General features: G+C 46.3%; 1 protein-coding gene across 2 annotated transcripts in view; it reads right to left on the minus strand.

The window, feature by feature from the left end:
- Positions 1-12,097, minus strand: part of atrn (attractin) — a 52,875-nt gene extending 40,778 nt beyond the window's left edge. For both annotated transcript variants that reach the window (XM_035531622.1, XM_035531623.1), the window contains exons 1-10: positions 11,636-12,097; positions 8,242-8,325; positions 8,048-8,161; positions 6,784-6,912; positions 5,011-5,219; positions 2,741-2,909; positions 2,566-2,656; positions 2,142-2,391; positions 1,816-1,999; positions 1,226-1,380 (exon numbers count right to left, since the gene is read on the minus strand). In XM_035531622.1, coding sequence (XP_035387515.1) covers positions 1,226-1,380; positions 1,816-1,999; positions 2,142-2,391; positions 2,566-2,656; positions 2,741-2,909; positions 5,011-5,219; positions 6,784-6,912; positions 8,048-8,161; positions 8,242-8,325; positions 11,636-11,898 — 1,648 coding nt within the window. In that variant the 5' untranslated portion in view covers positions 11,899-12,097. The remainder of the gene's footprint in view (positions 1-1,225; positions 1,381-1,815; positions 2,000-2,141; positions 2,392-2,565; positions 2,657-2,740; positions 2,910-5,010; positions 5,220-6,783; positions 6,913-8,047; positions 8,162-8,241; positions 8,326-11,635) is intronic.
- Positions 12,098-12,419: the final 322 nt, after the last annotated feature.

Genomic DNA, 12,419 nt, shown 5'->3' on the forward strand with positions numbered 1-12,419 from the left:
TTAATTGAGTTCAGCATTTAACTTGTTCAAACACAGCAATTAATCTCATGGCACAGACAGACCTCTGCTTAATTTACAAGTCCAGCGGAGGGAACAGGTCGGAACAGGCAAGCGGAAACGCTGGCCCAATTCACAGCTCATTCCACCTGATGCTACGCTGTCCAGACATGACCAGGGCCTGTTCTGTGTGAGCAGGCAGGAAAATTGCCCATGCGAAGGCGGTTTCTGCGCGACAGCTAAACTGTCCACATGGTCAAGCATGTGCAGTAAGCAGGTGTCCACGTCTAAATGAGCACCAACCTGCACCAGCTGTAAGCTTTTCGCTAGAGATTTGAACTCCATATAAACTGCACACCCAACGCACGTCTTAGATTATATATCCAATCTGTATTTTTCTTTGTTATGGCATATTTTAAACCATATTGTTGCTGTTTAATTACAAGATCATTCCCTCTTTCTCACCATCTCTCTCCTACACTCAGAGCGATACTAGAACAGGCTGGCGGTCATTCTTTTAGATCCCCTGCAGACTCTAAATGTTTGAATCTGTCAGTCATAAACTAATGACTACTTCATGTCCCACTGCTAGAAAATCGCCTACTGTGTGTCTGACAATCACCCAGAGGGTGTGGAAGAGAGTGTTTGGAGATTTAAACTAAATGTGTGTTGGCATCTCGGCGTGAGTGTTTCAACACAGTTAATTGAAGCAGTATGGATATTCCCAATCCCCCCCCACGACCCAAAAAAAACCCTTTCAATCTTTCACTGTAATACTAGTGAAAATATTAAGACCAAATATTCCCAGGTGACCTACACTGTTCACATCCTAGACCTATCTAACCCTCAAGTGAAGTAACAGAGGGTGTCCAATCGGTACCGTATCAAGCAGGGTGCGAGAGTTAGTGGGTATGTGAAACTAAGGTCATAAGTTATCGTGGTATAAAGTGTTTAAGATCTTCATTTGCCCTAGATACTGATATGGGATGTGGAGAAATGACACTACTGGCCAGACAAGCTGGCATGCAACCTTCAGTCAGCTACAACCAAGAACACTGCATAATATTGGCTAGTTTCACGGCAATCTTGTCTCCGATGAGAGCCTGTACATTATTAGTGTAGTCTAAAATTTAGAATTTGGAAATCTATATCAAGGATCTTTAATGACTGAAATAGAACTTTAACGTGGGCATGTGTGCTAGAAAAGTGGTTTGGAATGCTTACTCACCCAGGTTATAGGCCATGAAGTCAGAGGAGAAGCACTTGGCACCATGACTCATGGATGTGTCGTTGTGGGTGTTCCCTCCAAATATCAGCAAGTTCCCGCCCACCAGCACGGCCGTGTGTAGGTAGCGGAAGGAGCCGCTGTCTTTCAGAATCGACCTGCGGCAACAATGGTACGTCACTGAGGCGATGGGGAGAGGCAGGGCAGGGATAGCGCAGCACACAGTGGAAGCGAAAAAGCAGCTCCACGTCACCAGCACAACTCCTCCACGGAGCGTGGGCGTGCACGTCCCAGGACGGGCTGTGTGACGTGTCATTACCTGCTTCAGACGTGTCCTGCTCTTGCATAATTACAGTGCCCTACTCGAATGTTAGAGTACTTGCTAAAAATATCTTGCTGTTCTTCGGTTTGCTTTTACACTGTAATTATGAGAGATGTTCTGTGGCCTTTTTACCAAAGGTGCCACTAACTCTGAAGGGTTCTGCACTGCGTTGGTACGCTGCACTTTCTAAGGCCGTTTACAGCTGGTCTGATTTCTGGGAAGTGAGGTGGAGCTCAGTACAGCAGTGCCCTTTCTCTTCCTGCAAGCTCACCACATGTTCTCGTCAACGTGGTAGCGGTAGAGGTCGCTGGCCAGGCCATATTTGGTGGCGTTGAATGCCTTGTACCCGCCGTGGATGTAGATGGAGCGTGTTTGGGGGTCGTACACACTGCTGTGGCCGTAGCCGCCATGAACCAGCGCCCCACTCGTCTCCAAAACACTCCACCTGTTCTTCACTGCACCCAGAGAAAAGGTGGATGGGGGACGACGACACAGAGACATGATATCATGATGAATGATAGTTTAAACTGCAGGTCACATAAATAAAAAAAAAGATGATGAGACTAAAATGAGCAGACGTGTTTACGAGGTGCTGACCGATATTGTACTGCTGCACTTGGCCGATGTATCCGTAGAGGGGGCAGTGGCCGAAGACGACCAGCATGACAGGCTCGGAGCCGTCGGGCTGCAGCTGGACGGTGTGGGCTGAGTGGCCCACCACGGCATACTGCTCTTTAACCCGAGGGTTCAGCAGCTCCCACGAGTGGTTGTGCGTGTGGAACACCCACAGCTCTGACGTCACGTTCCCTGTGGAGTCCACCTTCCCACCATACATGTAGATCTTATTCTACATGGCGTGCAGGAACACACACACACACACACACACACACACACACAGAGACAGACGCAGGACACATGCAGAACATATGTAAATAAGCTTTTTTTTTTTTTTTTTTTTTTTACTGTGAATGATGAGAGGTTGGCAGTAGTGATCATCATTATTTAGAATGCGTGCACACACCTCGTGCACAGCCAGAGAGTGGCCATAGCGCGCCGTAACATAGTTGACCGACCAGTTCAAAGACATCCAGCTCTGAGTGGAGAGGCTGAACCTGAGAGGGAGAGAGAGAAAAATCATCACACCTTATGGTCCACAGTGGGGTGTATGGGGGGGGGGGTTGTGCATGGAAACTCACGCTGTCACCATCTGGTAGTTTGTGTAGTTAAACACGTGTCCGCCGATCACCCACATGACGTCTTTGTGGAGCACTGCCTTATGGGAAGCCCGTGGCAAGCCCAGCCCGCTGTACTCCTCATGAGTCCAGAAGGAAACATTAGCAGGTACTGAGACTGAACAATCAGGACCTGAAACACACACACACACACACAGCTTATTAGCAGCTGGCACCATACACAACATTACATCATTAACTAAACATTCACATGAAATTAATTTTAGCATCAGCGGTCTTCACTGGCTGGGAGCCAAACTACAAGAAAATTATGATCAAAATGGGGAAAAACACAGAAGGTGCCACTGCACAAATTTTCAAAAATTACCTAAACAGATTCATAATTTTTAGCAATATTACCTAATCAGTTACAGAATTTCTTAATAAACATGTCTTGCACTGGAAACGTCAAACGTCCAATATGCCTACGCCCTGTGCATCAACATAATCGACTCCTTTTAGCCAGAATATTTCACCTTCGCTGATGTAACAGTGCAGTTTCTGTTAGCAGAAACGGGGCAGGGGACCCAGCAGGTCATCCATCAGGTCGGACATTAGATGGCGTACATCATCAAATCAATACCAGCCGCCTGAGCCCGGCACGCTAATGAATTTACTATCAGCTCCAAACCCCTGCAGAGCACACGCTCACTCTGTAGGACAGACACCGCCCTGCTCAGCTATGCAGGCAGCACTGCTAGAATGGAGGTTTTCCCTTAGTAAATTAATATTTTCGGGGGAAAAATATTCAACAATTACTAAAATTCCAAAAAGTAGCTGAAGCAGGGAAGAAACCTGAGCCAATCTGGAGTGGTGAGGCCATGCTGAAGTTTTGCACAGTCAGGGGAACAGCCAGCGGAAAACAGCACGCTAAACTCTACCGGAAAATCCTGCAAAAGCTCAGAGAGACGAAGCCAATATCCATTACTTATGAAAATTAACTCTTCACAGAGGATTGCTGGAGCCATTTAAACAAATCCCACCCTCTGCTCCTGCCAACATGCTGCTCTGTAAGAGCTGGGTGGGTGGACTCAGCCAAGGTCACTACTCCCTTTACATGCCAACACCACTCTGCAGCACTGCAGAACAAAACCAAGTCAACCAAGCTTTAAATATTCAACAGGACTCCATCTCTGGAAGGCATATGCAAGGAGAAGCCCAAAGAACAGAATGCTGGGTCACAAGCCATGAGGAGCATGCACCTTCCTGCCCTGACTGACCTAAAGACCCGCAACGCAGGAGCCGTGCCAGTTTAAGCGGCTGCACCAGTGGGCGCACCCCAGCACCGGTGGGCATGCCCCCCCACACGTGGGCACAACCCCTGGCACCAACCCGCTGACCCCGAAAGGGGAAAGAGTGTTAATGATGCACTGACCACGCAAGAGAGAGCGCGTTACTGATATCTTCACATTCGTTCCCAATAAATGCCGACGCTTACAGAACAGTATGGTATAAATACTGTGAGAATGGCCAAACAGCGAGGCACTTCCTGCTTCTTTACCACCTGTTTACTTGAAACCAACGTGTTCTTGACCATCTTCCCTCAGCATTTGAATGGATGAATAGATGACGTTAATAATGTTTGCAAATTCAGACTACGGCTGAAGGAGAAACCAAAAAGGAAAAGAGAGAGAGGCAGAGAAGAAAGAGTGAGAGAAAGGGAGAGACAGAGAGAGAGAGAGCCATAGAGAAAGACAGAGAAGAAGAGAGTGAGAAAGGGAGAGAATGAAAGAACCAACTAGGGAATGAGAAAAGAACAGTTTGGAGAGGCAAAAGTAGACCAGGAAGGGAAGGTTAACATCCTCCATGAGTCACTGTAACAAACCTCAGAAAATGGGTGTACAAGAGGTGATCTGTTTACACAGCCACACACCTACAAACTCAGTAGGGCGGATGACAAGTTCCTGTCCATCTCGCGGCAGTGAATGCACACATTGTTAGAGCTATTAGAGGCTCCATCAGAGAAACCTACGCCAATAACCGTACGAGTCAGCAGCCGCCAGCCTGCATTGAGCTGACGCGTTCGGTCGGAACATCCAGGGGAAAAAAAAAAACAAAAACAAAAACACATGTGACCTTTAACCCTGGAGCTCAGCCCCGTCCACAGCTGGTGCTGTGCTGGTCCACAGCGGTGTTTGAGAAGAAGGTGGGGGCTCTGCAGGTAAACGAGAAGGAAGAGGGAGGCGTGGCTTGCCCGTTGTGGGCGTGGCTATCCGCGCGAAGGGGCCGCCCACCTTGCCAGGCCGGCTCGCAGGTGCAGCGATCGGCGTCGGGCTGGCAGGAGCCGTGGGCGGGGCCGCTGCAGTCGCGGGCGCAGTAAGGCACGTCGCATGCTCGGCCCTTCCAGCCGTCCACACACTCGCAGCGCACAGGCTCCCCGGAGGTCCCGTCATCCGGCCGACACACACCGTGACCGGAGCAGTCGTTTGGGCACGCGTTTAACCTGCGGGGGGCGGTGAGAGATGATGACTGGGTTGTAGTCAAGGCAGAAGCACCCGAGCATGGTGGACTATGGGAGTGTGTTATTTATTCATCACTGGCGTACTGTGAGGGGGGCGCTACCTCAAACAACCTACACTGCCCTGGACTATCAAAGGTGGGCTCTGGAAGGCTAATGGAGGGGGTTATTATTATGGAAAGCAATGTGTGATTATTATTTAGCATTATTAGGCTAGCTACATTACCAGAATACAGAAAGACGAGCACTGGATAGCCCAATACGTGTGTGTGTGTGAGAGAGAGAGAGAGAGAGAGAGAGACACTTCTGTGCTAGCCTTCTCCCTGTCTGCACAACAATAAGCATTTAGCACTGGTTCCTTGTGATATATTAGGAAACAGATTATATAATATATGCAGATACCAGTAGCAGAGTGAGCTGGGTATATATACTTTTTTTTTTTTGCATTTTAATGACGTGTGTAAGATAACATGAGTCTTGGTTTAACTGTCTGATTAATGACTCAGTGCGAGACACTAGGCCACTAGGGTTAGCTTTAGCTAATTTTAGGAACACAGGTGCTGCATTTAAGGCTGTGCTGGCATTAGAAATGCTACTGCTACCCCATTAGTAGGCAGCTCACTCTCTGCTACAGCTGAACAGAGCTGTGTGTGTGTGTGTGTGTGTGTGTGTGTGTGTGTGTGAGAGAGAGATGGAGTGAGAGAGGGACAGCCAGAGCGAGAGAAGGGGCTGAGTGAGAGTTAGAGAGAGAAGGGAAGGGAGACAGAGTGTGTGTGTGTGTGTGTGTGTGTGTGTGTGTGTGCACGCTTGCACGCATGCATGAAAGTTAAGCATCTGTTTCATGCCCTACAGTAAGCCTTGTTTTGAGAAAAGAAGTGTTAGAAGGGTGTAAGCATGAGTGTGTATGCGTGGGTGTGTGTGCGGCTGTGTTTGATGTTATTTTGATAGTACACTCCGCAGCATTTCTTTGGGGGGAAAGGGGTCCGGCATGAATACGGTCGCTATAGTAACTGTAGCTGGAAGCAGCAGAACTCTGTGGCAGCAGCCCCTCCCCAAAACCCAGAGGCCAAAGACATCAAACACGTGCGCCTGCTCCCTCGCTCCCTCTGCAACACTCTGGTTAGAGAGCACAGCCTCGACGTTTGTTCCCAGACACGGGGGAATTAGACCCTAGGTGGAGAGTTAACTCTTCAATAGATGAAGATCCATACTAAGACTTGACTTTTTTTTCTGTCAATGAAAAATGAATGAAGAATGCAAAGCCCCTAATTATGAATTAAAGCGTTTAACCATTGAACATAGTTGATCTGATAAAGCAGGTGTTCTGGGGTGAAGTAGGTATTCCCTAACAGAGTGCACCTGCTACTAGCCTTGTTTTTAGATATGAGTTTAACACTGCTGGTACAGCCTTCATGCAGACACTGAGGTAAGAAGGACAGGTCTGTCACTTATATACAGGCACTTTCTGGGAGATCAAATCTGGGAGAGGAGCGTTTATGTTCTCGCCACATCGGCAAAGGGATGGATAGCGAAAAGGCCTACGACTTGCCTGTAGGAGATGTTGAAGCCAGTGAGGTTGTAGGCTGCGTCACTGAAGAAGTGGAGGAGCGCGAAGCCAGACTCAGCCACCAGCTCCGGAACCGTCTCGTTGTTGTAGGCCTCGGGGACGATCAGCCCACTGAAACGGGAGAGGCCCATCACTGCTTAATCCACAGACTCAGCCACTCCGAGAGCAAAACCCAGCGGTTCTGCAGTGAAGCGGGTCGAACCCGACAGGTGATCGGATATCTAAATACTAAAAGCGCTGGAAGGAAGTGGCACGGGGGGGTGGGGGAGGAGCCAGGAGCATTCCGGCCCCTCTGGTTACTCCTGGTGGTGTGGCAGTTTCTATGTGGCATTTGTAAAGTGCAGTCAAGTGGTACAAGCAAAACAGCAGTTTGTCATCGTTAAGTGTCTTAAATCGAGGAATTCATACTGCATCACGCCTACGTTTTTTTAAAACAATAAACACTCCTCCACATTATGGTTCACAAACACTACAGACGTCCGCACAAAACTAAAAAACAAAACAAAACTATACTTATGCTACTATTAAAAACACTTTGTTAGAAAACTCAGGGAGCCTGTGTGGCAGAAAGCCCCTTTTTTTAAAGACAGCTTGAACTCTGTTCGTGGAAACTTGGTAATCAGTGGAATATGAAAATTATGTTGGTCTTTGAAAATTACAACATTGTCAAGTTTCTGTTCCATACTCATTGAATAAATATGGTTCATATTCATTTAATGACAGAGCATCACATTTGTTTTTTTGGTTAGAGGATGTAAAACATTTTGTGGATTTCCGTAACATTTTGTAGTTATGTGGAAGCCTCCTACATAAATGGAGAGTGCTGGAATGTGCCTTGAGTGGATTCTACACAGGAAAAGGGGTGGGTCTGCGACGTCCCCACATCACCATGGTGACATGCATTTTAAGCGCTTGTTCTGTGTAGGTACCTTGCTCGAACACAAAACATTTTTTATGTAGCTTATTGTAGAATAATGCTTAATTTTAGTAGTAACAAAGCATTTTCACATGCACCAAGTAGGGTGGAAATGATTATAACTAAAACTTCAGGGAATTCCAACTGCAGTTTCTGTAATAACTTATACACGCATGATACATGTAGCCCATTTGATGTTTTGAAAACATTGAAAACCACCCAATCCGTGTGTGTGGGGGGGGGGGGGGGGGATTCATCTGGCCACTCGCAACATGCCAAAACAGTCAGAGATGCAGCTAATTCCTTAAAGAACCCCCCTACCAACCGTACCTGAACGCAGCCAGTAGAGGAGAGTAGATGGAGTCTCCATCATACACATAGAGATGGTCCCAACTGCACTCTGTGGCAAAGTGCTCAAAGCGCAGTCTCAGAATGGAGTTAACCCTGTCCACACAACAAGCATCAATCATTCACGTGCATGTGTACATGTGTATCGGAAAGCAGAAATGAAGGTGCACACTCACTGCCCCTCTATGAGCCACGTGCATTTGGTTTTGTATTTGTAGTTTCCTGGTCCGTCGGACAGATACCCCGATGGCCCGGTCAGCCTGCGAAAGGGATTGGAATGGACACGTCAACGATCAATGAAAACAAGCCTTAGAGGGCATTTCAAAACACAGAGCACAACAGCGGCCAAAGTCCAGCTGCGGCTGACCTCCTATGAATCCACTCTTATGAGGGGAGTAAAAGCTGACCGAAATGCACAAATGTTTGCAGGTTCAAGGTCATCCAGTAAATATATTACATGGTAAACCTTTACTGTCTGCCAGGAGCTGCCACTGTTGGCAGTCATACACCACTTAATGATTCAGTGCCTTATGGTACTAGAGACAGATAAAGGCGTTGCAAGGCTCTATGAAAAGCTTCATGACAGAATGCAACTTTATTCGATTTAGATGTCAGCAAAACCGTGCCTGGAATGACATTTTCCCCAGGATTAATTTCTATGATGTCTGCAGACACTCCTTATGTGGTTTTGTGATTAAGGCTATTCTGAAAGTTTCACTTCACACACATTGTAATCTTAAGCAAGCACACACCACAAAGAATCTGGAAAATCTGGAACTTTCCAAGCATTGAATACATTCACATCTTGCATCCTATTCACAAATTAAAGACTTCTGTGAACAAGCTAAAAAGTGACGTGCCTCACCTGGACAGAGACAAACTAATGGTTGCCATGTACTTATTTTAAATATAGCCTAATTAATTCATTTCATACAGACTTTTGGCTGAGAGCTTGAATGGCAGTGACAACCTAGTCCCTGCCAGAACCAAAGGGGAAGACTAAGACTGCACCAAGACCAGCTGTTTGTGACTGAGCCGTGAACTGGTCTCGTCAGCATAAGCTGACTACTGGCCAGTTCCCTGTTCTGTGTGTGGGTGGTTTAACCTTGGAGAAAGGCATCAGCGATGCTACTGCAGTTCTGTTTTTATCTACTTACTGTACATTATCTATAACATATCAATAAAAACGAGGGCTAGTAGACTTGTAATTCTAGTATTTCTGCAGTATCTTTCTAACCTAGCTAGCGTCTAGAATCCGTGCTCGGGCCCACGGGGAATCAACTGTGTGTCACATCATTTTACGTCTGAGAACAATCTTTATGCTAATGTGTATGGTGCTTGACTGGGTAGTACTGGGCGATATATTTATTATACCCACAGCTCCAATGAACTTACGTTTTAAATCAATAAGCAAAAGACGAAATATTTCAGGTCATCGTGGGTAGTAAAGATTAGTGAGTTCAACAGTGAGAACAAAGTTGTGAAGAAAGACGACGAAAGGAAAATGGCCTGAGAGAGAGGACAGGGGGTCCAGTGCTGACAGCGAAGCAGTGAGACTACAGCACGTTTTGTGGTGCTGAGCTTCCAATCATTCACGTGTTCTGAGATAAAGTCAAGACATGTCAAATACTGCATTTCAATTCAATCATGGCAATATCGATTTAAAGCCCTATTTCATAGACCTATGAGGGGTAAAAAGGGGTAAATACTTGTGACAAAGTTATGATGAATCTCAACCACAGTGATCAATAATAATAATAATTTTATTCAGGCAAGCTAATCAGAAAACTGTAGTTCAAATGAGTAAAAGATGACAACGTTAAAAACTATTGAAATTATTTATTTATTTTCAGCCAGAGCAGCAGCGAATGAGCTAACAGCATCCAGAGCAGCGAATGAGCTAACAGCATCCAGAGCAGCAGAGAATGAGCTAACAGCAGCCAACAGCTCCAACAGGAGGGTAAACAGCATGAAAAGGACCAAAAGGAGACCCTGATGCAAGCCCACACACAGCAACTAGAGGATGTGATACATCAGCACTGCACCGGAAGCTGGTGGGAAAGTGCGTTTCATCTATTTAGGGGGTATACAGTGGAAAGAGACTGTGTGCACACCAAAACATACAGATCTGCTTCTGATACAGATCTTTTACACTCTTAAGTGATTGAATAAAGCTGCCTATTCATTACAGCAGACTCCACCTGTGATAATTCAGTTCTGAATTTGGCAGTGAATCACAGAACATAAAGAATAGAACATACAAGCCTATTCTGCAGCTTTGATATAGGATACTCATCCTCCCTCTGTCTCTTTAATGACCCACTTTCAGTGAGAATAGTGGCTTTTATATCATTCTATTAATGGCCAACCCTTGATGATGGGCCATTAATAACATGAGCCAACACTGCGATCATTTATCCCTCTTACAAAGTTATCTGGTATGAGGGCATAAGCAATCTAGCATTCATGGCATCAATATTTCTAATGCACACACACAACTGTCAGATACACACCCTGAGTAGCTGAAATACTAAACTCTTATCTTGTTAGAAGTACTCAGATGTACTTGCACCACCAAACTCCAAGAAACTTTTTATATGGTTGCATTGCAAACATAAATATGCCTACCATAAAGGGGTTAAGCAGACAGATAATGTACCGTGTGTGTGCTTTGAAGAAATGCAGCAATAGGGTACGTCCATAAAAAAATGAACAGCGTGGCATAGACAAAGCAATGCCGGCTCAGTGACTGACACTGCGTTATGTTCTGGCTTCACTTTCTACATTGCCAGACGGTTTTGAACTGTAACATCACCTTAAGCAATTCCAGACCTCCAAACACAACAAGTGCCACTGCCCATCTTTAACTACTCAGTGTCTCATCCCACTGTTCAAAACCCTGGAACTTCAGCACACCAAAGCCTTACATTCTGAAAATGCTGCCGGTAATCTATCACGCCACTGCACCATTCGAATGTTTATCAAAGCCCCTTGGCCTTGACAGCCAAAACTCATTAAGCTCAAAGCAAAAGCATCATCCACTCAAGTGCATATTACTGACAGCGGCACAACTGTTGGTAGCAACCCCACTATGCGCTTTTAGAGCAGGCTTTTAAGACATGAAACCTGGCCCTAGCCCAGAAGGACAATCTATGCTTAATCCAGTAAAGTTCAATCCAAGATTAGGGTCCATGTGCGTGCAGAAAACGCGTGTACTGTGCTACAACTACGTCGCCGTACAAAGTGTGTACTTAGTAGCTGCTGAATCCCATGTTGCAGGCATATCGATGTCACGATATATGCGATGTTCACATATACACATCTCCACTCGGCTTGACAGCTGAGCGAAACACATTTGGCTAGGTGATTGTTTGGTAGTTATGCACGCAGGACACTAAAACGAACTTTGAAGCTGACAGTAATAGCCAAGTTGCCTAGCTAACTAGCCAAATAACAAAGGTTTACATAGCCTGTTACTACCTTTACAGAAATGACCAAGAGTTTATATTATAGCTGCGCGTTCAGGTGCCTTAACGTAGTAGTTAAGGTTATTTCTCTGCCGTCTCTTACCTGAAGCGGCCGCCGCAATGTTGGCATTGGTCCCCTACCCACCCCGGGTCGCACAAGCAGTGGCCGTTGGCTGGGTTGCACTGCCCGTTTACGCAGGGCTTGTCGCACTCCTTCTCTTGAGCAGCAGCGGGCAGACAAACAAGTCCGCCGACGGCAGATATCACCAGAAGTGTCCGCAACTCAGGCCCCCGAAGGCCTGTCCGGGCCAGGCCGAAAAGCAGGCTCCAAGTCCGGCCAAGGGCCCTCCGTACCTCCCCGGCCATTCGCACGAAAATGGCTGACAGTCGATGGTGAAGCCTCTACAACCGTTACAGGCCACCGTGATTTACGCGACGGCGAGAGAGCAGGGTTTCTAATCACGATAGTGCCTGCAGTGGCCGCCGTGTCTTTTGTGACAGACTCTTATCTTTTCTGCCCATTTACATCGTACCGATGCTTATCGCTGCAGTAGCGAAACGCACCCGGAAATGACGTAGCCCTAGCGAGCCGCGGAACCAGGAAGTTAAAAGCTCAGAGGAAAAACTGATTTAAACCGATTTGTTCAGTCGTTCAGATTTATTGCTAAATCTGACATGTACCGACTTCTTGCCAGAGTAAAATATTAATAATCGCAAACTCGCTGTGTTTGAGGAAATAATGATATGGCTTTCCATTTTCGCTTAAATTGGACTTTTTTTTTTCCTTTGTAACCTTACCGTTTACGATATGAATTAAATGTGGTTTCAGGTTGTGTGTTTCTTTTGTATTAGTTCCCTTATGCTGGGCTCCAGGTTTTGGATTGTTT

This window comes from Electrophorus electricus, chromosome 11 (assembly GCF_013358815.1).
Source record: "Electrophorus electricus isolate fEleEle1 chromosome 11, fEleEle1.pri, whole genome shotgun sequence".
NCBI lineage: Eukaryota > Metazoa > Chordata > Actinopteri > Gymnotiformes > Gymnotidae > Electrophorus > Electrophorus electricus.